Source organism: Vidua chalybeata, chromosome 2, assembly GCF_026979565.1.
Source record: "Vidua chalybeata isolate OUT-0048 chromosome 2, bVidCha1 merged haplotype, whole genome shotgun sequence".
NCBI classification, from domain to species: Eukaryota; Metazoa; Chordata; class Aves; order Passeriformes; family Viduidae; genus Vidua; species Vidua chalybeata.
The window spans coordinates 101,753,196-101,777,897 of NC_071531.1; the positions used below are offsets into that span (position 1 = coordinate 101,753,196).

The 24,702-nt window shown below is 41.6% G+C and overlaps 2 protein-coding genes across 12 annotated transcripts in view; one reads left to right on the forward strand and one right to left on the reverse strand.

The window, feature by feature from the left end:
• NAA16 (N-alpha-acetyltransferase 16, NatA auxiliary subunit) overlaps positions 1-6,739 on the reverse strand; it is a 63,332-nt gene extending 56,593 nt beyond the window's left edge. For 4 of the 7 annotated variants that reach the window (XR_008429623.1, XM_053936687.1, XM_053936684.1 and 1 more), the window contains exon 1: positions 6,378-6,486. Coding sequence is in view for 5 of the 7 variants with exons in the window: in XM_053936687.1 (XP_053792662.1) it covers positions 6,378-6,431 (54 nt within the window). In the remaining 2 variants the exon portion in view is untranslated. Of the gene's footprint in view, positions 1-6,377 lie in introns of all 7 variants that reach the window. The other 3 variants (XR_008429624.1, XM_053936688.1, XM_053936689.1) reach the window with 1 other exon arrangement.
• MTRF1 (mitochondrial translation release factor 1) lies at positions 6,019-23,940 on the forward strand. 5 transcript variants are annotated; one of them, XM_053936705.1, is made up of 10 exons: positions 6,019-6,395; positions 13,182-13,640; positions 16,162-16,253; positions 17,092-17,179; positions 17,390-17,497; positions 17,585-17,757; positions 18,934-19,051; positions 20,193-20,329; positions 22,011-22,109; positions 23,723-23,940. In XM_053936705.1, the coding sequence occupies exons 2-10, from the start codon at positions 13,205-13,207 to the stop codon at positions 23,840-23,842; spliced, it is 1,371 nt and encodes a 456-aa protein (XP_053792680.1). In that variant the 5' UTR covers positions 6,019-6,395; positions 13,182-13,204; the 3' UTR covers positions 23,843-23,940. The 5 variants fall into 5 exon arrangements, with proteins under 5 accessions (XP_053792680.1, XP_053792679.1, XP_053792681.1 ...); XM_053936704.1 differs by lacking the exon at positions 6,019-6,395 and adding an exon at positions 6,882-7,127; XM_053936706.1 differs by lacking the exon at positions 6,019-6,395 and adding an exon at positions 6,882-7,120.
• Positions 23,941-24,702: the final 762 nt, after the last annotated feature.

Consider the following 24,702-nt stretch of genomic DNA (forward strand, 5'->3'; position numbering starts at 1 on the left):
CCCATGTCTGCTATCACTCAGCTGGTAAGAGCAGTTAACCTCATCATCGGGAATAAAAAGAGGAAGACAACCTAGATACATTCTCGCTTGCTTAGACTGTCAAAATGGACAGGCCACATCATTCTTCCCCAGACCTGGGGACTTAGCAATGTAGAACAGTGCCGAGTCAGAACACAGACAATGGTGTACAACAGAACAAGCAGCCAGCACTACATGGTGGCAACATTTTGATCAATATATTAATGTCACAGTAATATCTAAGCTTTCACTATCATGATACTCTGTACACAACAACAGCATTTTTGTCCCTTAATCAGATTTTCACAATTATTCAAGTTCAAATCATCAGAAGACACAAAACTTGGTACATATTGCAGCTGGTAGTAACAGCTGTAATCACTGCTGTTTGTATTCTTTATTACTGGCAGAATAAAATTTATCTTGTATTTATTACAGAAATGAATATGTACAATAAAATAATGTTTTTTCACCATTTATTGTCACAGACCTCTTTAAAAGCCCTATAAACTACACCTCTTTTAAAAGGGGAAGCTTTTATCAATAAGCTTGCCTTGAATTAAGACCTGTGTAATTTCATGCTGGGCACACACACACTCAATACAATTTGAATTCCTAGAATATCCTTTGCTGAAAAAGGGCAGAAATTACAAAACAGAGTAGAAAAAGCTCTTGCTGACAAGTACTTTGCACTTGTAACTTCTACACTGCTTGACTTAATACAGTTCTCTCCTATTTATGAACACGTGTGTGCCCCTGCAAAGCAAAAAACGTAACAGCAACACTAGATATGAGACAGACATTTTCCAGTAATTTTCAATCTGCACTTTGTGCAGAGGTACTGAAGAGCCCAATCTGCCCCATCTCCTGGGATGAATTGCAATTTGCTTAGCAAGAACTCAGACAAAGCAGGTGGCTCCACAACCTAGTGGAACTGCATCTGAGAGCAGTTATGTAAATGAAAACATGAACACCAGCACTGTTTTGTGGGATCTGATACCACACACAGTAAAACAAACATCAGGCTTTAAAAGTTCCAATTTTTTTTAGGCATCTTCAAGCAAGTTCAAGACAATTACTAACACAAGGCTTCAACATTAATTCAATCTTGACATTCCATACTTAACAAGACAATGATTCAGCCAAAAATCACATGAATCACAGCAGATCAGACACAGCCCAGATCAGACACACCTGGTACAGGTCACTGGAGGCAAGATACAAGGGCTGGATGCAGAGAGAGAGGCTAATGAGTAAGACAAGCTCTACTGCAGTTCTCACTAGAACGTTCTCAGCCTCCAGTTACTTGTGCCTCACCAACACTCCAAGCAAAAGGGTTTATCTTCACTCACAAAAACAGTAAAAAGGGTCCCCACCACACACCCCTCAGTGTCCAAACCCTTTCATATGATGAACATATCATGCAGCAAAGGGTTCCATAGTAAAACCACCTTTTTTTTAACAAGTTCTTGTTTGGAGCCTGCTACTTTGCAGCCATCGTTTCTACCAAAATCAAAATGAATCACAATAGCTTGAAGATAGGAAGTACCTACTTAACTTCTGTATCTTCTGTGAAGTTCTTTCTCCCTCTAGAAGGTAATTTCATACTCCTCCTCCTGAGGAGGCCTGGGGGAGGAACTAAGAGGACGAGCAAAGCACACTGCACACGTAGACTTGCACTGTACTTGGGCAGTGGCATAACAGCCTATTTCTTTTCCCAGGATTCACCAGTTTTCAGTGTATAGAGGAAATTGTCTCAATAAAACTTCAAATACCTCTCAAAATCTGAAATCTTGGGGCAATCCATCTCATAGCCCATATTAGGTCTGTATTAAATTAGGATTTCCAAGTCTTACATTCATCTACAACCGATTTTACTTGTTATGACTCAACTTGCTCCAAAAACATGGAAGAATTTGCTCCAAAAACATGGAAGCTTTCAGGTGGCCTTCACTTTTTGTGCCACAAATAGTTCAGAACTGAACTTTTCTTGCTATTCAGTGCTTGCTCTGTTCCATATAAACAGCCAAATAAGAAAAAAATCCAGCATAAAATACAAAGGGACTTAATTCTGAAAAATTAACATTTTTTTAAAAGAAAAGTATAAACAGAAGTCCAGAATCAAGAAACAACCCACAGCATTCCACAGAAGCCTGCTTTCTGAGCCTTGCATGATGGCCTTCACAAACTCATTTTGAAAAACTAAACCAAGAATATCTATCTGGGATAAAGTCTTCTCCAAATGAGACTCTCTCAAATCACTGACAAATGTGAAGTGTGACTATCCCTTATGAAAATCTTACTGACTATTACCATTAGCCTGGCATCTATCCTCCACAATTCTGTTATTTCAGTAGTTTGCAGCTGGCCAGGCACCCTCACCACCTTGTCTGAAAGTCCATATGGAGAGTATCGCTTACACTCTTCCTAGGCTGCCTGTCCTCAGCAGCACAAGCAAAAACCACACCAAGAATCAGTCTTAAGTTACACCAGAAGATTTTAAGTGACTGTTCCAAGCTCCTGTCTTTAAAAGTAAGGGATCTTTAATGTCAGAGACTTCAACCTTCCACTGCTCCAGTGGTGGATTAATAATGGCTACCTCAGCTACAGACTCTATCTCATTTGGAAGGCCCTCATTAGCATAACAACATAACTTCCCAATTATTGACTTTAATAGTTCATTACTCCCCCACATCATTCCCAGGAGACTGACTAGTTGCATGCTTATAAACCATTATTATTACATTAAATAAATTTTTTAAAAAACCTTTCAGAATTCTGTGGATAAGAATTAATTAAATCCTACAAACACCTGTATATATATATATTATCAAAGAATAAATCTCTTAAGGTTATTGAAGAAGTTGGAGAACAAAAAGAACATTACAGAGAAGTTGAACAAGTCCTCAGAAAGGGCATTTTAAGTAATTTCTAACACTTCCTTACCCTGAAAAATGGAAAATGCATGCCTGAATGAACTGAGCAGCAACAACCCACTGCTGCAGGGCTATATACTTCCAGACTTTTTGTGTCTTATTAGTTGAAGTCAGCTGCAATTATTAAAGCAGCAAACCTTATTTTAGGCAACAGCAATATGAGGAATTTGCTAAGAAACCAAAGGATTAGTCAGTTACAGGCATGATACTATCCACAGTTCTATTAAACATGAAACAAACATCAGACAATACCTTACACTGCATGAGCCTGGGCTCACACCAATACATACTAGAAGACAGTAAGCATTTACTGAAAACAAAAACAACTTGGTAAGTAAGCCATGAAAACATGACAAGAAGCCCAAGGCTTTCCTCTAAAACCTACTAGACTACTTACAAATATTACTGCCACGCCCTGTCCAGACAGAGCTGATTTGATTCCATAAAGCCAATGTTTAAGACTAACTCTGAGACAGTTTGTAGTATGGATTCTTGGGTCAAGGCAAAAAAAAAAAAAAAAAAAAAAAATCAAAGCTGCTTAAACTGAAACATACTCTGAAGGCAAGTTTACAGCTCAATTTTAAATACACAAATAGATGATCAGGCTAAGCTTACTAGAAGTAAACACCAAATACACAATACCAAACTTAAACCTTAACAAGAAGCCTAAGTTACCACAAGTATGCTTATTTTAGATAGCATCTGCCTCATTTACGTAAAAAGTCACCTAAGCTGAAGACTAACTTGAATTGGCAAGAAACACACAAACACTCCTATATTAATTCTTATTTATGATGCTTTTCTCCTTCCATGAGAGGGGAACATATTCAAATACTTCATCCATGCCTTCTGTGAGGCTGTGAAGTGGAAGAGAAGAGCTTGAAGCTGCTCAGCCCCTTACTCCCAAACAACATCACACCTGTAAGCACCAACAGGTCTTCCAGGGGAAGAGTCTCTAGACTGAGAAAGTGTCTGCAGAACAGTGACAGTATGGCCTAAGAAACAAAACAGAACTGGAAGACAGAATAGAGCAAGAAAGGAGGTTTAGCACTACCTTACAGTAGTCCTGATCAACTAGGATTACTACCTATGCTACAATTGCTATTACTTCCCTAATCACCTAAATGCTAGTTTTAAGTCAGCTTGTTCAAGCACTGCCAAGCATGCAAGCACACAAATTGATGTGGCTTAAAGACTATTTACTCAGCTTCTCAGCTTACATTGATCTCCAAGAGGCCACACTAGCCAGGGCAGCTCTGACAGCTTTGCTGTTACTTGGCCGTCTTGTTCAGAACATTGATCACCTGTCTCATATGTTACATCCACACACCAAGTCACTGTGAAGGATTTCTCATGATCTCCAAATGAGTTTTCCCTTTCTCAATTGCTAATTCTCTGCAGAGTGTTCATAAAAATACTAAAGTCTTAATATATGAGTATAATTTCCTTGCATCTGTTCCAAGTAATTAAATCATTACATGCTTGTAGGGTCTAATTGTGCAGCCTCCCACTTAATCCCTGCCCCCAGTTTTGGAAATTACTAGGGATGCTGTGGGCATTTAAAATATTCTAGCAGTGCCTAAGTAGGCAAAAGCTGGTTTGATTAAAGAGCCTTTAGCACCACAAGCCATACAACTAAACAAAAATACTCTGAGACATGTCAAGGAACCAAAGGGTTCCATTTGTAGTATGCCAACATTAGTATTCCAGAAAGAAGTGCACCATGAAAGAGTCAGTCAGAAAAAAAAATTAAGAAATTAAGGTTCAAGAAGTGACACTATATGAAGAGACAAGCCAGTAATTTTGTGATCAACACTTTAGGAACTGCAACAGGCAGCTACAACTGGCAGCAACTGCAACTACACAGCACCAATTAAAGGCTTCTGAAAGTTTTAGAACACAAGTAAATTTCTGCATGAACTTCACTGAAGTTTTATGTATCTCACCTCCTTGCCTAAGCATAATTTCCAACAGTTTTATCCACTTTTTAATATTAAAAAACCACTGTATAAAATATGATCTCTAGTAAAGCCATTCTATAATCCAATTAAAAAAAAACTTTAGAAGTGGCTGCTACTGTCAACTTGTCTGCTCCTAGTAAGAATAATCACTTAACTGTTCTAATATTAGTCACTTATTTTTAGCCGACAGAAAGAGGAGTGCTAGAATGACTTACTAAGATGCATACCATAAGCATGCAGTAAGCAACAAATCACCATTAAGAACCAGTAATTTTTTTAAAACCTGTATACTACACAAAGCAGCCAAAAGAAAACCGCTCTGAAGAACCTGCTGAAACAAACCAGCTCCACACAGAGCACAGGAGCTTAGTGACACTGTTTGAGCTCAGCTTCCTGAAGCCCAAATGCCTACCTCTGAACCACTACTGTGGTTCTGAAGCACTGAAACTACCTAAGCAATTCAAAAAGAACTAAAGAAATTTGCGCCTGCCAGTAGGATTACTTAGTGTGCTGCAGAGACGTCCTCTGCCTGCAGAGTGGTAAACTGAAACAAAACACCTCAATTTTGTTGAGGCTGGAACTCCATTACTATCACACTGACAAGCTCATGAAAAGGGGAGTGGGGTGTTTTCTTGTCTCGGGGGGGGGGGCGGAGTGGGGCTTTTTATTTCTATGAAGTGTTAACATGATAAAGCATAGTGATTGAGTTAGAAACTCACAGCTAAAGTGAGCTCCTTCTTCAAAGTTATCTCGCAAACATTAAACGTCCTTTGCACCGCTAAGTCTCAAAGAGCGGAATTTGCCCTGCACAAAGAAGTTGAGACGAGTCCTCCAAAGTACGCATAGAAGCAGGATACTTCATTCCACCACACGTCTTCAACTACACTCAAAACTGCTGAGCGAGCGAACTGCTTTTAACCCGGTCCCTATACCAAAACTGACGCTCTCGCTGGAAATGAAGTGCAGATGGGAATCAACCAAGCAACAGCAAATCCTGATACACTCGCACCGTGCTTCGAGGTCTTCTCCTTCCGCGCTGCGCGGGGAGGGGAGCGGCGGCGCAGCCCCGGCTCGCCCCGCAGTCCCCGCGGCGGGCGGGAGGAAGGCGCTCGGCGGCCCGGGGAGGCTGCCTGGCTCCCTCCCTCCTTCCCGCCCTCCCCCGGCCGGGGGCCACACCAGCCCTTCCCGGCCGCCAACACGAGCAGGGGCGGCTCGCCCGGCCTGCTCGGCGGGCCCCAGACAAAGGAAGGAAGGAAGCGAGGACGAACCGGGGCGAGGAGGCGACGGCAGCCCGGCTCCCCCCGGCGAGCGCGGCCGCCGCATCCGTGTGCGCTCAGCCGGGGCCAACTCCGGCGGCGGGTGAAGTGACCCGGAGGGCACCGAGCGAGGCCGGCGAGCCAGAGGGAAGAGGAGGGAGAAGCGGCGGCGGGAGGAGGAGAGAGGAGCGGGGCCGGTGGCTCACCAGGATCCGCTTGAAGAGGTTGCTCTCCTTGGGCGGCAGCGGCACGGACGGCATGGCGCGGGCGGCCCTGGGACAGGCACGGCTGGCGGGGGTGGGGGCGGCCCGGGAGGGGCGGCTGTCGGTACGAGGGACGGGAGGAGGGGGGAACGCCGGGGAGGAAAAGCCCGAACTCGGCGGGGCGGCGGCGGCGGCACTTTAACTCATAGCCCTGCGCCGCCCGCCCTCCCCGCCGGCTCCCCCGGGCCCCTCTGCGCAGCTGCCGGGGCGCCTCGCCGCCCGCCTGACGCTGCAAAATGGCCGCCGGGGTCCCCTTGGCGCAGGCGCAGCGCCGCTCCCCCTCACAGACACCCCTTCCGCCCGGCCGGCCCCAGGGCAGGGAGTGAGGATTCCCTCCGTGATTCCCTGAGCGATTCCCGGAGTGGCGGCTGAAGCGCTCCGCTCCCGGCGCTCAAACGGCCGCTTCGGAGAGCCAGGCTGCCGGCAAGCCTGGGAGGGAGGCGGCGTTGGGAAGGAGCGCAGCCTCTGTTGGCGGCGGGGCTCGGAGAAGCTCTGCGGGCTTGCAGTGCCCTGGCTGGTATTTAAGGAAACAACAACAAACTTGGCAGCCAGGCTTCGAGCAAGCAGGGACGGCCCCCGTCGCATTAAGGCATTTTCAGCAGTTGGTTATGTAAAACTTCCCGACACCATCGTGCGTCCGTAGAACCGCGGCGTTTTTTCATCGCTTGGCTCCTTCACCGAAGGAGGTCTAAGGTCTTTTATTTCTTTTTTTTTCTTGTTTTTTTCCCAAAAATCATTCTTAAAAACAAAACCCAACCAAAACCACCAAAAACCAGAAACGCTAAAACTACATGGCCTAGGGCATTACTTAGAAGGAAAATTGGTTAAACTGTAAGGGTTACAACCAATTAAAAAGACATCTTATAGGGAAGATAAACTAGAAAATAAACTAAAATTGACTGCAATTGAAATCTCTGTTTACATAATTAACCTTTAAAAATATTAATTATATTTTGGCATTTATTTCAAAGTATCTTAGTTCTGTAATGGTATGGTTACCCACCTACAGTCGCAGATGATGAACATGATAGATAGCCCCAGGTAAAGCAAGTGTGTGTGAAACAGCAACTCACAAGAGCCAATTAGAAAGTCTGTGTACTTAATGGATGTTATTTGGTACTCGGTAAGCAGATGGCTATGAGACTGAAGATCCCAAGCAGCATGTCCTTGACTTGACACGAGCCTTGCTGAAGCTGATGACATGATAGCTGCTTTCCTTTCTGGCTAACAGAGGGAACAAGACAGCAGACAAAAAAAAAAAAAAAAAAAAGTGGTATGTTTAGGAAGCTTGCTGAGATAAAAATAGCAAAGATGAGAACATAAAGTATATGCTTTATAGTGCTTTCTAGCTCAGCCATCAGCTTATGGACGCTTTTAGCGAATGGTTCTTGGTTTCCGTAGTGTTTTGTTAATCTGTCTAGATGTATGGTCTGTCATAAGGAATATCTCTATTGTGTTTATTTCTCACTTTTTTGTTCTGGCATGCTTCTAATGATGTCAGTCAGGAGGGTCACTGATGTGACACATCACAGTATGTGTGTTTTACACACGCAGTACCCAATTCACTGTTCTTTCTGCTGTATGCTGTAGTAGTGCTGCATTGGGTATCCGATTGTTACAAAGCAGGAGTATTACGGTGAGGGATGGCAGCCTTGGCTTTGCCCTGCAGCATCATTTTCAGAGCCTGTTTCTACCATGGAGTGTCTTCAGCAATTCTAACAACTAGCTGAAGCCTCAACTCCATGAACCCTAGTTTCTGTCTTGGCAAAAGACATTATTATGCCTCTGGTTGGGTTGAATGATAAACTGATGCATCATGGAGAATGGTCAGACAAATATTGTGCTAGGTGAACCTTTGATCTAAAGCAATAAGGCTGTTTTTGATAGCTAAAGGTCTCTGTTTCCCAATAGTCCAAACACTAGAAAGAATGCTGTCTGAAAGTAGGCAAATTGCAAATAAAAGGCAGGGGTTCAGTTTGCATCTAGATGTGTCCATATTAAAAGTCTGTTAAAAGCAGCAAGAAAAGGAAAGCAGGGAGGCAATAAAAGAAACATTTGTAGACTAGCTGGGAGAGAATAAACAAAGAAATGAGCTTTGTGGGAAGGCAGAGCTCCAACTGAAAGTGAGGTTTGGGAGCACAGTCAAGAAAACTTCTTGTCATTGAATCCCACTGTGCTGGGCAAAACAAAGCTCTCTCTACAGGCTTTGTTATTAAACAGGACTGTATTCAAGATGCATGTGATTCTGTCACCATTTTTTCCTTCAAACAGAAAGATTTCAGAAGCCTGAACTGTTCGGGCTGAAAGGGGGGAACAATATTGAAGTGTTACATAGATTGTAACAAGTTTGTTATTTTTGCGGTGTGTGTCACTTTGCTCCTGTGGAAGTTGCGGGGAGACGCTCACACACCACTAAACCCACTTAGGGCCCCCTGGGTGAAGAAGGGCCCCTGCGTGGGCATGGACCTGCCTTCAAGCCAAGCATGTTGCAAGACCTGGAGCCTGTTCTGTCTGATGAACCATCCCTTTGCCTCCAGTTTCTAAATTGGCAGGTTAATAGTGCCAGGTTTTAAAGTACAGGACCACCATATCTATCCCGAAGCCCCAGAGCCCAGCTGTCTTCCTGCTGTCACTCTTGCCTTCTGCACCCGATGTCACTGTGGACTGCTGAGGAAGGTGGTGGCACCCTGCCCCATAACCCCTTATGCTCACCAGCTCCATCAGCAGCTGCTGCTTCAGCCATACAGGTTTTAAAGCATCTAAATAAACCGTGAGAGGGGTAGAAGCAGCTTTCACATTCATACTCAGTTCCCATACTGCAGTCTAAAAGCACAGGGTAAATTAGGGAAAGAGTGTATCTTACATGTTTTGAGTATGAGATGCATGGACAGGTCCTGTGGTGGATGGTCCCTGGCAGCCCTGCTGGCTGCACAGAGTCCAGCCCTTGTCTTGGCTGTGTTGCCCCTGCGTGCTTTGCTGCCTGATAAGGAGGGAGCAGGACTTTGTTACAGTCTCTATTTTCACACTTAAGTTAAAACATTCACCCACAAGGCAAAATAAAGACTGAACATGATCATGTTTAATCAGAGGATTTAATGCAAGAACCATTACTGGCTGGAGAAGAAGCTGATTTGATTTTCCTTGGCCCACCTTCTTCTTTTAAAACCAATTTTGGAGCATGAGGTCTACTGGCAGTTTCAGGTTATTAGGTTCTTGCTTGTCCTCCCAGAGAAGACCTTCCCAAATACTTTTAAGTATCAAACTGCAAATTTAGAGTACTAATGCAAGTACAATTTTATTATTTCCTTCACTGAGCCCCAGAAGTCATAGTGGAAGCAGAGCAAGGTACAATGGGAATGGTGTCTGGCTGATGGCACATCATGTGGGCTCAGATTGGAAGATTTCCTGGGGAAGATTTCAGGGTGCTGTTTCCTGTGGCCCTTCCTGTGGACCAACTCTGGGGTGGGTCCCATTCTCTGGAAGTGGTTTTCCATCTGTCTGCCTTGCCTCCTGTACCCACAGGTACAACAGAGCCAGAACCTGTCTCAGGCCTAAACAAGCGGTTAGTTGTCATTCAGATGCTGAGCTTTGATCCAAATCCTACCCATTGATTGGTCCCATTTTCAGTATTTTGGAATATTTACCACACCAAATCCCAGTGATGTTTTACATGCCAAATACAAAAGTTTTACCTTTTTTTTTTCTTTTTTTTTTTTTTATTTTATTTTGTAGAATGACAGTAGCTGGGAAGAAAGGTATTTTAGTGTTACATTTATAAAAAAACATTACTTAAGTATTTTAAAAATTTTAAATTAGTGGGAGGTAATGGTATAATGTTTAATAATAGCTTTTTAAATATCCACATACATAGTATGTTTTAAAACACTTTCTGAGGAAGCTGCAGCTAACTAGCATAGTCATAAGCAGAATGGTAATTTTTATGAATATTTTGTTTGCCTTTAGGACAATAGTAGTAATTCATTTAAAATAGAATTTAATAGTGAGCTCTGACACAAAGTGGAGCTTAATGTTATTTTACTCTGATGTCCCTGAAATTAATCTTTACTAACCAGATTCGAAAGGCGGACGCTGCCTTTGCGGCCGGCGTGGCTCGGGCGCTGCCGCGCGGTGCCGGTGGCGGCGGAGGGACGGGAAGCGCGTTTTCCCGCAGGCATGCTGGGATGGGAGTGCGCCCGCTGCACTTCCCGTCTGCCGTGGGCCCGCGGGCCGGCCGGGCGTGCGGACGGTGAGTGCCGGAGCCCCGCCGGTACCGGGCAGCGCAGCCCCCGCCCCGCCCGTGCTCCTGCCTCTTCTGCCCGCTCCTGCCGGCCCTCCCTGCCCGCTCCTGCCTCTCCCTGCCCCGTGAGCGCCGCAGCGGGGCCGGGCTGCCGGGGCGCTCCCTGCCCTCGGGGGCTTTGCTCGTGGTGGCCGTGGTGGGAGGCAGAGGTGTGTGGGAGGTGCTCCGGGGGCTCCGGCTGTTCCTGATGCAGTCGGCGAGCATTGCAGTACCTCCTCCTGCCGTGCACCTGCGAATTCGTATGTGCCTGAGTGCTGCTGCATGGCGCCGGTCGCACCTTTGGTTGTTAGAAATGCATTTTATAACCTCCGAAAGAGTTCGCAAGATTGAGAACTCTTTCCTGTCTTTAAATTATTTTTTTTAAATTATTATTTTAATTGGACAATTACAGTTGCCACTTTCGCTTACTGGTTTTTGATTTGTGGTGTGCATATTTAAAAGTTATTAAAATCTAGTTTGGAGATCATTTAATAGGTCATCTAATGCTTATAGCTCTGTAATAGTTATATGTCTGTTTATTTTTATGCAAATAAGGTGTGGCAGCCCCACTCTGAGAAGGAGATGCTTTTGTTATTTAACATAGCAAAATTATTTTGAAACTTCTGACTTCCTTGAAGGTCTGTGCCATTTAATTACTTTTTTTTTTTTTTGCTTTTAAACCCAAAAATTTTATTTCTGAGAGCTCAGACAAAGCAACACAGCAAATTTGTTATTATTTGAGTACATTGCTTCTTAACTACACCAGTAAAAGTTTGCTGGATGGTTGTAATTAATGTGTTTAATGAATTAATTAAAATAAAATGTAACATTAATATTTTGAAATTGCGTTGATGATGGTCAGCACTTAGCCAAACAATAATGGGCCATGCTGATCTGGAGCGAGTCCATATCCATCAGCAGAATTAGGTCTTTTGGAACTGAGTCCACTCATGCCTAAATCCAGGATCATAGATGATGAGCCTGATTTGTGCCTTTTGCTGTGTTCCCGGTGAAGGGAACAGGGTCCCTCTGCTACAGCTGGTTTTAGTCACTATAGCAATCCAGGAGGGCTATAATTTGCTTTCTGTACATTGAAGCAGCCTTGAAGCTGCTGCTGTGGATTCCATAGCACCTGCTGGCTGGGGAATCTGGGGAGGGTACAGAGGTAGAATAAAGGTCCTTGCCTCCTTCTGTAGGTAGCAAAACAAGCACTCAGACAAGATGCAGTACTTCTGGTTCTACTGCATATTGTTCTTTCTTCATTGTGGACAAATGGATGAAAGTAAATAGGTGAGAATAATGGGTGAGATGAATAGTTAGAGTGTCTCAGTAATTTGTTAGTAAAATGCATGAAGATGCACAGAAGGTCTTGTCACTGAAGAATAAAAAGTAATTGTGTCAGGAAACTGAAACGTGTTTCCAGGTGCTCTTGTTGCAAAAAGGTTCATGCTTTTATTTTCTCAGAATCCACTTTTTTGTAAAAATCAGTGGGCAGATGGGACCGTGGCACTGGCAGGGTTACTAGGAATGCTTCTTTGTATGTTAAACCTTTTCTGTGTGAGGAGCCCTAGAATAAATGTGATCTCAATGTAGTCTTCCTGGTAGAGCCTTGCGCTCCAATATAAAATTTTAGAGCACGGTAGTAATTCATAATGTAGTTTGCAATGTTGATGATATAAAATGAAGAGGAAATGATCTTTCATAGAGCAGCAGTAATGCTAAGAGGAGCCTGGGTAGTATAAAACTGTAGGCCAAATGTCTCAGAAGAATACAGGAGTTGTATTTCAGAGCACCTGCTTCTTACTCACTTTTTGGATGAAAAATATTATGTTGGTTAAGTGTAAATATATCACAGTAAGGAGTATACAGGGGACATAAAGCAGGTAAAGCAGTTCTCCTGTCTTCTTCATATATGAATGAGTGATTTTTTTTTAAGTGCATTGTAGTCCTGTTGACTGATCTGTTGTGTGGTCATCTACTAATGTCCTCCTTTTATGGTAGTGGATATAATTTGTCACATAATTCTGGACATTTCTTACATTCTCTGTATAGAATTCTTTACCTCTAGTATTGATTTGTCTTCTCAGCGACATTTTTCTTTCATCAGCAAGGCATGAAATGATTGGATTTTTGCAATGAGACATATGGCAGAATGAAGCTATTGTCTGTAAAGCCTCATCCACAGGAGCTTTTCAGTAGTATAAATAAACTGTATGAGGAGGGGAGAGAAAAGACTTTTTCCAACCCTCAGTCAGTACAATGGTAGTGATAAGAGCTTCTGGTTTAAACTGGGACTAAAACAGGAATAGTTTTGTCCATGACAGTTGCATTTGTGTTGGTGTAATCAAACCAGGATATGGGCTTGATACCATCCTTGTGTTCATTTGTTGTGTTTTTTTTTTTTTTTAATAGAATGTTTTCTTTTTCTAGATAACAACACTGGCCAATGTACTGTGAATTTTTAATTTCAGGTGGTGGAAAAATAAGAAACAAAATGAAACCTTTCCAAAAGGTCTACCTTTTCAAGAGCTTGCTTGCCAATTGCTGCTGTCACAGCCAACTTGACAGCTGTCTTCTCCCTCGTGTTGCAAAGAAGATAGGCTGCATGGTGGGACTGCACAACCGTGGATTTTGGAGGCCAAAGCCTTTATTGGACACAGCTAGATTCACTCTGTCTTTTAACAGTTGGCACAGGAAAAGCCATCAGGATTCTCAAGGTTTGTGGAAGCATGAGGCTGTGCAGAAATATCTGGAGTCTCTCAGCAAGGAATACCAGCAGGTTAGTCATCAGTTAAGTGCACACTCATTAAATGACTTTGAGCAAAGAACCCTGAGGAGAAGATGTGCCGATCTGTCCCCCATTGCAGCTGCGTTTCAAGAAATCAAAGAGGCTGAAAGAGAAGTTCAGGAGTTAGAAGCGATGTGCACAGGTAAAGGAAAACACATCTACTTGCTTGCTTCAGAACAGCAGCTCTGCTTGTGATAAATTTCATTGCCCAGCCTTCGAGGAAAGCTTGTGAGTAAGTTCAGCCAGCCCTGGAGCACTCCCTGGTCCTCCCTTCTCACGGGGGCTTGTGTGCTGCGAGAGCTTTCTGCATCCAGCCACATCCTTCTGTTTTTCATCTCACCTCACTTTAATTTGAGGTCTTAATATGGTAATTTTGGGAGAGTAGGGATTGTTTGGAACCTCAGAGATATCCATCTAACAGAAATAGTTGGGAAGTGTTCGTTTTCAGGTTATTTTTTGGTTGAACTGAGAGCAGTTTGAAAGAAAAAAAAAATTAGCGAGGCTAAAACCTTTGATAGATGCAGACCTCAGCCGTGTTATTTAAAATGGGATTTCACCTGACCAGTTCAGTGATATTTATTGAGCAAATGACATGAACTTTCTTTAGGCTCTAAGTTGTCAGCTTCCAATTTAAATGGCAAAAGCTAATATTTCTTTGAAAATATTTGGGGCGTCCTTTAAGGAATAAAAAATGATGGTTGTTTAAGAAGCTGCTGTTTTTCAGTAGTCTGGTACAGTAGAAGTTGTGGTAAAAAAGAATTAAAACTTGCAACTGGTTTTTGTACCATTTAGGAATAAGAAAGTACAGAGGGAATAAATAAAAGAATTTACAAAATAAGTAATGGTGCAACATTTGGGAAAAAACCCCAGCATTATTACAAGTGTGAGGAGATGCACACAGTAGGAAGGAGAAAAATGGCATCCATTCTGCTACCATGGTAAGTATTAAGCCAAGAGAGGGAAATGCTGACCTGAAGAGAAGGGGGTTTGCATTAAAGCAGTGAAGGTGGGGAAAATCAAAGGACAAGAGAAATCAGTACCCAGCAGTGTAAATGGAGGAGGACAAAAGTTCATGGTGCTTTTCAGAGAGACAAGGGGTGTGGACAAAACAGTAAGAGACATACTGAAATAAAGATGTAAATGTAACTTATTTAGGCAGGTGGAAAACATTTGTATATTTTAGTTTTAGAAATAAATAGATGTTTGTGCTTTTGGAAAAAAAAAAGGTTATTTAAACTATTTTAATCCTCAACCCTCTCTAATTCTCTTCACGGGAGAAAAGAGGAGAAAGAGTGAAGGAGACAAGGTGCAAAAATATAATGCTGAAAAATAAATGGTCTTGAAAGAATTAAAAAGTATTAAGAAAACTCTAGGAAATTCATATTTCAGCTTAGAAAGGCTGTTTTTGGATCAAAGTAATAATATAATGAAGAATTTTCCTAATTCCATAAATTATGATGTGGAGGGATGGAGTGAGTTCTAGTTGAAAGAAGGAAAAATAATGGTAAAATATTACAGCCAATAAATGAATTAAATAGAGCCAAAATATTCTGTCTGTACCATTTATTCTGTGGCCAAATTAAAACACAGATGTCCCCTTCATTTGGCTGTTCACTGTTTTCCACTTAGCTCCCTAACTGACCCTCTTCTCTCTAGTACCTGAATTCCTGACAATTGATGTAGGATTTTATATTTGCAACAAGTGAAGCAGAAAAATATTTCCCAGTTTATCTCTGGTGCTGTGAGTCACGAGATAGGTTAAATGAATTCTGTTTGGAAGGGAGGTAGGAATGGGATACCAATCCTTTGAACCTTAAGCTCATTGGTCACTGCCAGGCCATCTCTCAGTGCTGTTGACAGTAGTTAATTTGATACTGTTTATCTAACTGATCAATAAACATACTTTTTGGACCAGCTAGAAGCGATTGAGAATCCAGTTTTATGCTGCATCTGAGACAAACCTATGGTTTCCATGCTGGCTACAAGGCAGAAGATTTTCACCTTCTCTTTGTTGCTTTGTTCCCTCATTCTTACTCCCAGCTGCTCAAAGCTGGCTTCAGCCATTCCCTCCTCATTTGTATTGGTAATTGTCCCGTTGTAATTTAAATCTAATTCAACTTGGCATGGTAAAAATGTGCACTTATTCAACCAGACTTGCTTTTTCATTTCAGTGAGTTGAATTGTTCACTTTCTGGTGAGTAAAGCAGAAAGAAAGATGAAAGGGAGAGGGGGTTCCCTGTTTCAGCAGTGACAGGTTTTCCACTTGATTCCAACTGTCTTCCAAGTTTTTACTTAGTGTATAATCTATTGCTAACTAATCAGCATTTTTTGTTACTGTAAACTGGAGCCTCCATAGCACAAAAGGCTTGGAGCTTCTGTGAGCTTTACCTGAGAATGTGTTGTAGTTTGTTAGTAAGCTTTAAAATGGGGGAAGGAGCAGTCTAATCACAGGTAAAATATCTGCTGCTCCTTCTAGCACACCTGAAAAATATGATAATTGAATTAGCAAAGTGCATTCTAGCTTGGGCTGCTCTTATTTGAGTATCTCATGCTGGCAAGCCATTACTAGCTTTTCTGTGCTGCAGTGCATGTCTTTGGACAGCTGTGTTATAATTTGCTCTAGGTGAGATTGACTAACATCTACTCCTGTTGTTCAAATTTAGAACTAGACAGCAGAGATGAGAAACAACTTCTACACCTTGCCTTAGAAGAGAAGGAAAGCCTGGATAAAAAAATGAACATGTTGTGCAGAAAGGTGAGCCTGAGGTAAAATTTTACAGCTTTGTAAATAAAGATGTCAGAAAACCTTTCCTCTGTGATTTTAGCAATAGATTCTGACACTTGAGTTTAATGAAACAGAAGTCCAGCTTCTGTATTCTCCCTGAAAAGAAGTGGCAACATTAATTATTAATAAGCTTCTTAGTGACAATTGTGTCTTAGGACATGATTGAGTAATTTCTCTTGCTTGCTTGTCTGTCTGCAAATGCTGAAGGGGATTAAAAAAGTGGTGAGTCTGTGCTACTAAGATTTGACATAACATCCTAGTAACTGTTTGTGGCAGTGGAGCATGCATTCTTGAAGGATTTCTGATTGGAACTTTCAGTCCTTCATTTTCTCTTCACTTGACAGCATCCCATGAGTGGGGATAATAAAAACAAAGAAGTTGAAACAATTCAGTGGAGACCACAGAGTTTGGGCTCATTTCTATACTCAGACTGAAATAATATGAAATGTGACTTTCTGAAAAAATAAGATCAATGTGAAAACTGGCTGGGTTAGCTAATAACTTTGTCTTCATAGGTAGCTGGGAGTGGTGTGGTTGACCTGTGGTGTGCACCTGACTTGGCAGGACCAGATATTCAACTAGCTTTCATGTGGATGCACTAGCATCTTGCATTTCCACACTGACTGCACTGAGTTGCAATGGTCATTGGACAGTTTTTAGTCCTATTTAACTAGCTTGCCAAAGGAAGTCAGTGGTTGTGTGTGCTCAGGCTGTGGCGATTGTGAAGTCTGGCTGTAAATTTGATTAACAGAAGATCCAGGAGATGACAGAGAGAATGGCATTCTTTTTTTTTTTTTTTTTTTTTCAGCTTTTCCAGCTTCTAGTGCCAAAGGAAAAGGAAAAATATGATAGAAGTCCTGTCATATTAGAAGTGACAGCTGGCAGAACAACTGGAGGTCAGCAAAGCCCCTACAGTGAAGATTACTTCCAACCTCCATCCAACTCCATTAAACCTCTTATGAGTTATTCTTAATGCTTTTTTTCTGCTTTACTGGCATAAAGTAATACTTTCTAAAGATGAGCATTAACCTGCCTAATGACTGGAGTTAGAGTTGCAGATAAATCTAAAAACTGCTGTTTATGTGGTAATGCTTTTTAATTTTTAGGGGATATCTGCCAACAGTTCACTAAAGAAATGTTTGACATGTACCAGAGCTATGCTGACTACAAACGTTGGACTTTTGATATCGTGAACTATACGCCGGCTGAGATAGGTACAGCAGTTTTCAGAGATTCCAAGACAGTGGAATTGAAAGCAGTGTTTCTCTGCTGTATTTGTCACACACTATTTGTCTCTCCAGGAGGCTTGCATCATGCTGCTGCTCATATTTCAGGAGAGAATGTCTATAGGCATCTGAAATATGAAGGAGGGACTCACCGAGTCCAGCGAATCCCTGAGACAGGCATGTCATCAAGAATGCAGCGTATTCACACTGGGACAATGTCAGTCATTGTCCTCCCTCAGCCAGAGGAGGTAAGCTGTTCATTGGTTTGGTAAGGTGGTGCTGAACCCCTGCTCACCCATTTTGGCTTTGGAGTAGGTGTTATTTAAAACCATGTTACTGTTTTGGGGATTTCACTGATAACCAAGTGCTTTGTGCAAGTCCCAGCAAATGAACCACAAGTGCTCTGACTCTGGGAGGTGATAGTCCTTGGCTCTGTACCTTACACGTATAAATGGATCATCAGAAGCAACTTTGCAGAGATTTGCTGTTGCCTGAAATGGCATGTGAGTGAGTGATCATTTAATTAAGTGTTCCAGGCCCAACACTGACAAGGCTCACTGCTATGAGTAAGCCAATTTTAAATTACATCAGGTACTAAGACACAGAATATATCCAAGAAAATACTCAGTGTTGCATAGTAATGTGATTCTGTACATGCTTTTGATTTTTTTTTTGTTTGTTTGTTTAATGTAAATTATTGGTGTCCTTCTCTGGTAAATCAAGGACAGTCTCCTTTGGATGTGAATGAGTGTGTTGGCTAGTCTGTCTGAGATCTCACTGATACCAACAGTTCTCACTTAGACCACCAATTTACACAAAAAATAAACAAAACCAGATCCTGTAGGCTTTTCCTGCACCTTCTCCTACTTCTTCATAATACTTTCCTTGCAACATTGATCAGATCTGAATGTTCTTTTCCCATCCACTGAGCTCAAACTATGGTCCAGGTCATCATGGACTCCTATTTCCAGTGTGACAATCCTTACTTGAATGGATCTGGATATACCTATTTTCTCCTCAGATGATTCTAAGTACTGTTGCAGTAATCATTCAGGCTTGACTCATAAACAAGATCCTTTCACTGCTGTTCAGAAGTGGTTTTTAATTTTTATTTCTTAGCCTCTCTGCCAAAGTTAGTGGTTTTGCAAAACAGTGATTGTGTTTTGTTTGACACACACACACACCTTGTTTTGTGAAGGACTTGGAGTAAGAGTTTGAAAAACTAAGAGAAATCTTTAAGGCATCATTTGCTTTTCAGAGATATTTGACACTGCATTTTTTAAATTATAATGCTTATGACTGCTACTTAGGAACAGTTGTAAAGGAGCAATTTTTTGAGAAGTGATTTCTTATTAATGCTGAGTGTCACTGATGTCCAAATATTTTTAGAATGAGCAGGAAGTACTAATTTTCTTTGATTCTAGGTTGATATTAAAGTGGATCCCAAAGATTTGCGTATAGATACGTTCAGAGCCAAAGGAGCAGGAGGGCAACACGTTAACAAAACTGATAGTGCTGTGAGGATTGTGCACCTTCCTACAGGTAAGTCTGGCTGTACTTTGCACTTCTAATTACACTGAATCTGTATCTTGAAAAGGAAGCTTACGATCCTGCAAGTTGTCTCTTTCAGGGCTGGGCCTTATACCAAGACAGGAGAAGTAGCCCCTTCTGGTTCTGTCCCTCTTGTAGCCAGGCAATATGAGAAAGGGCCTGTGTACCAGGGGCACAATGATTATGCCAGTTCTGTCTTCAGAGAGAGTGTTTCATTAATGAAGTGTTTCAAGGATGAAAGAACAAATGGAGGGTGACAGGGATGGGGTAGAAAATGTAAATAATTTGCACTGTGTGCTGTGTACCTTCAGCAGTAGCAAGGGCATGCTTAACCTAGCTGGAATCTGTGTAGTTACATGACTGATTAAAAAGAAGGCTTGAAGATCTTCATGCAATACTAGATAATGCTATCATATGTTGGATAGAAAGGAAAATGTATATTGATGGGAAGGTACTGTGTAGACTGGACCACTCTGTCTTTTTTGGGATTTGTTCTACTGGAACTCACTGAGCTTCTCTCTGTAAGATACAGAATCACTTTAGGCACAGGAAATTGACCTGAAAACAGCTATTCCCTATATGTCTTTTTCATTCAGAAATCAAATGAGAAGTTACACATTTCTTTTCAAGACCTAAAGGTCTTGTTTTATCTCATTTTTCTTAATTTAGTTCAAGACTCACCAGTGCTGATTAGGCACCCCTTTCTCCTAGAATAATGAATTTTCCAGTCTCCAAGATCTTATCTAGACTAATATTTTAAAAACTTGTGTTACACTCTTTTAAACATCCTCTTGTGGACTGTGGACTCAAATTACATTTTTAACATATGACAGCTAATTGGAGTGAACCCAGTTATTAGAGGCAATGTCAGAAACTTGTTTGCTTCATGAAATTTTAAAATATCCCTGACTTTTCTACTTTTCTGTAGCACAGAACAAAACCCCCCCTGGTGCAGCTGTGACAAGTTAAAATGCACTAATGGTTCTGGCCAGTGTGTTAAAATGACTTTTTATCCTACAGCTGAAAGGCCCTACAAACCAGCACTCCAGTAGGTTTCATTTGCCTAATGTATTAGAATTAATTCAGCTTGTTTGTTCTTTGTTCTAATGGGCTCTTGGATGCCTCTGTGAAGGACTGGCAGTTGAGTGCCAGCAGGAGCGGTCACAGCAGCTGAACAAGGAAATAGCTCTGCGGACACTGAGAGCTAAGCTGTACCAGCAGGTCGTTGAAAAGCAGCTCAGTCAAGAGCAGAGTGCCAGGAAGCAGCAGGTGAGGCAAGTGGTGCTGGAGATCTGGAGATGTGTTGTGTTGTAGGTTTGTCTCTGGGTGATGGGGACAGAGCAAGTGAGAGTGTGTGTCTAAACTAGGGGTGCTTACAAGGGAGGAGAATCTTGTACTTCAAAATGGTAAGTCTGCCTTTACTTACCCCAGTGCAATGGTATTGTAGACTTCTCAGGCAATGAATAGAGACATCAACTGTGGCTGGAAAGAAGGGTCAACAGACTGGCTGAAATTTTTCAAAAGGGAAAATTCAACATTGTGTACTGAATGCCCCCGTTAAGGCCAGAGTTACACAAATTAAGCATCAGTAAAAAATTACGTTCAAAGAAAACTACTGAGTGGAATAGTTCTCCAGTAGATCTGCAGTTCTCAGAAGTTTCTAAAGGAGAGTATTTTAAGGCCATACAGAGGTTTTGAGAGAAACAAGTAAATGACAACTACCACTATGCAATTAAGTAGCAGCTTATTTGATACAGTTTAGGTAACCTTTTGAGGAAGAAACAGCTTCTGGAAGAGTTACCTCAAGTTGGGCTGCAAAGTGTGCTTTTCTCTGTCATTCTTTTCCCATTCTTTGAGTGTTTTCCTGTTTGTGGTTCAAACTTCAACAGTGATCTATTGGAATAAAAATGCTTCAGAATTAGAGAATTTCTCAGTACTCCAGATTTTCCAGCCCAGCTATTTAGTCACTTATTTCAGGCTGCATTTAAGTGTATTGTCCCTGCAGATTATTAACCCCAATGTTGTAAGCAGTGAGTGTCCCAGATTGAAAACAGTGAGCCATTTATCTTTTGTTATTAATTTCAGTTTGAGAGCCTTCAAAGCTGCATAAAGTATTTATATTTATATTTATATTTATATTTATATTTATATTTATATTTATATTTATATACATTTATATTTATATACATTTATATTTATATACATTTATATGACTAGTGTGGAAAATCAGGCAAAAGTGAATTACCTTTCTAGTGTTTCAGAATTTATTCAAGAAATTACATGTTCTAAAATACACATGTTGAGTGCAGATGAAATTTTCACCAAAGGCCACTGAAACAGACACCTATTTATTTCTCTGAGCATTTTTAGCATTTAATTCTCCATTTTAGTGGAGACCACAGTGTTTACTGAAGTGTTTAATCCCAACAGTGCTAAATTTGGGTTTCTGCTTAAAGTTAAAATTGCTGTTTGCACTCTCACACTTCACCACTAGAGGGTAACTTAACTTCTTAATCGTAATCTAAGCCTCTTTTGGTGCTAATTTCCAACAGCCACACATTGACTGTGCTGCTTCCATTATTAATGGAGCCTAATTTCATTATTTTGTGTGGAAGATACAAACCCCCCTCCCCCCAGTAAACCCCACTTGTATCTTTTTTGGAGTAAGGACTTTCGTACCTTACAAGACCTTTGGGAGTTATGTGGTTCTTTCAGCTACAGAGCTAGAACAGAAATGTGCTGGAGGATATAAAAATTTGGTCTGTGATACAGAATCACAGTTCAGTAATGCCACAATATTTTTAAAAATCCCATGTGCCAAGCCAGTGACCACTAGGTTGGTAGTTGGAACAGGCTGATCCATTACAGTTTATTTTAAGCATCCTGTTCTAGAGAAGTATTTGGTGTTTTTAAAACACAACAGATTTTGTTTTTTCCTGCTTTGCTGCAGTTGGGAACAAGAGCCCAGTCAGAGAGAATTCGTACTTACAACTTCACCCAGGACAGAGTGACTGACCACAGGATCTCATATGATGCACGCAATATTAAGGTAAAGACTCCTTATGAGGGTATTTAGATACTCACATTTACCATTAAAAAGAAGAAATTAACTTAGTGAGTACAACTTAAGATATAGATATCTATGTGTAAAGAAAGTAGCCAGTTGTGCTCTGACAGAACACTAGATTTAGAAAGTTTAAACTTTCTTTCCTGCCTTCTTGTAGTCTTAGAGATTACTGGCACAGGCTGTAGCTCACTGGCCTACTTCTCTGTGTGTTTTTCTCCTACTCTGTGAGTGGAAAGTGACCCAGCATGTAGTCCTCAATGAGATCCATGAGTCCTTTGGCCAAACTGGGCAAGTGACATTTGAGATTCTTGAAGCGTAGTACATCCAAACCAAAAACCTGACAGGAAGGACTTTTTATTTTTGTTAGGCCATTCTTTCCTCTTCCTAATGCTGGAGTAAAGAATGAGAAAAACTTTTATGTTGCATCACAGGCCACAGTTAAAAGAAACTGAAATTGAATGTTTTAATTTTAAGATTATGTGAGGTCTTGCTTCTGAGTAAATGTCTGCGTATGGCTTGAATCTTACTGATTGTTCAACCTGGAAAAGAGAAAGCTTTGGGGTGACCTAATTGCAGCCTTCCAGTACTCAAAGGGAGCCTACAAGAAAGAGGGAGATTTTTACAAGAGCATGTAGTGACAGGACAAGGGGGAATGGCTTCAAACTAAACTAGGGTATATCTAGATTAGATATCAGGAAAGGTTTCTTTACTGTGAGGGTGGAGAGACACTAGAGCAGGTTGCCCAGTGAAGTTGTGGATGCCTCTTCTCTGGAAGTGTTCAAGGCCAAGTTGGAGGGACTTTGAGCAGCCTGGTCTAGTGAATGGTGTCCCTGCCCATGGCAGGAGGGGCTGGAACTGGATGATCTTTACTGTACCTTCCAAGCCAATCTATGATTCTGTTTATTAGGGTTTTTTTACAATTGGAAAAAAAACCCTAATAATGGACTTTTTGTATTAAATTTATGAAAAACAAAGTTTAGGGTGAGCCCTCAATATTTTGGCTTAGATATCCAGTTTGCTGTAAGTGCTGATGCATAAGGAGCAGCACTTTTCAAACTGTACCCACAGGTGTCCTGGGTAACTCCAGAGAATGCAGGGCATACTGAATTTGGAATGGTTCATAGTTAATGGAGTGCAGAATACCATGGCAGAGAAAATAGTTCCATGATTGCATAAAAGTGGCTTTTGTTAGCCAGTTACTTAGTGTTTGGATCTTTCTTGAGTGAAACTGGAACCATAAACTGCCTGACAAAAGTTAGTCGAGCTTTGCTTGCAAAAGACTCTTGCCATGGACAAGAGTATTTGAATAAGGTTCTTCAATCCTTGATTGTTCCTGCAGAGAATTTTCATGTAGGTGCATGGGTTACATGAAAGTAGGGCATTAGCTGTTTTTGTTGCCAGAATCCATGTGCCTGGCAGGCAGCTGATGTCCTACTGCTGTCCACCATTGCTGCTTTCACATGGGAGGGACTTGCAAGGATGAGCAAGTGGAGGGACTGCAGGCAGAATGCATTTCAGGGGTTTGAGTACTTGGTGTTTCAGAATAATGCTGAAGGACAGTCAGTAATGCTTTTGTCTGCTTTTTTTTTTCATAGGAAATTTTAAGTGGGAAAGAAGCACTGGATAAGCTCATCAACAGACTATTGGAGTTTGCAGAGATAGAGGCTGTCACCCAGTATCTAGAAAATTTGCAGGCTTTAGAAGGAGGAGGCTGAAGACCTCAAGTAGAATTAAAACTGAATTGTTGTGTTTGGTAGCTGAATAAAACAGATGTGTTTCTTAGATTATTAAAACCTGTATCTCTGTTTTTCAATGTGTGATACTATTCTTTTTGTATCTTGGTGCAAGTGGGTTGAATTTATTGCAGCAGCCCTGGCAGAAAAGCATCAGCTTGGAGTTCTGTGTGCACTTCCTCCTGTCTTGGCAGCTTGGCTTTGGTAAGCTGATCCTTCTCTTGACAGTATCACAGCTGAAAAGGCACAGAATTGTGGTGGTGGAGCAGAATAAATACCACATAGTGCACTTTTTGTTTGGTGGTGGAGGATGTTCCTCTCCAGGTGAAAGAAACTGAGCTCCCCTAACATAGTCTAGAACCTGGCCTCATGAATACTATTTATTTTTTATCACTTACTGTGTGAGCTTCCTAAATTAAATCCCTTAGCAATAACTTTGTAATATGATGCTTTATTTTTTTAGAGTAAATATACAAAAGCAAAGGGAGTGAAAGGGTCAGAATGTTAAAAGAGAAACCTGTTAAATTTCTTCCAGGCACTCTTGGGTCTGCTTGTGGTGGGACTGGCCCATATGCTGCGGTGGTGTGTAGAAGTACCTGCTCTAGTTTTCAATAAAGTTTACGAGGTATCAGGCAGCTCCCTGCCTCCTGGCAGAGAAAACGAGTTCATACTGCAGATGCATTTCAGCAAACCAGGTAGCTCTGGAATTCAGCTCCTGTCTTTGGGAATGCCTGCCTTTGCCTGTCCTTGAGGGGATCCAGATGTTTACAGGGCACTCTTGGCTTTGACAGCACTTGTGCTGATGTTTTGCCCTGCATGTGTGCGGTGCTGCAGGCACTCCT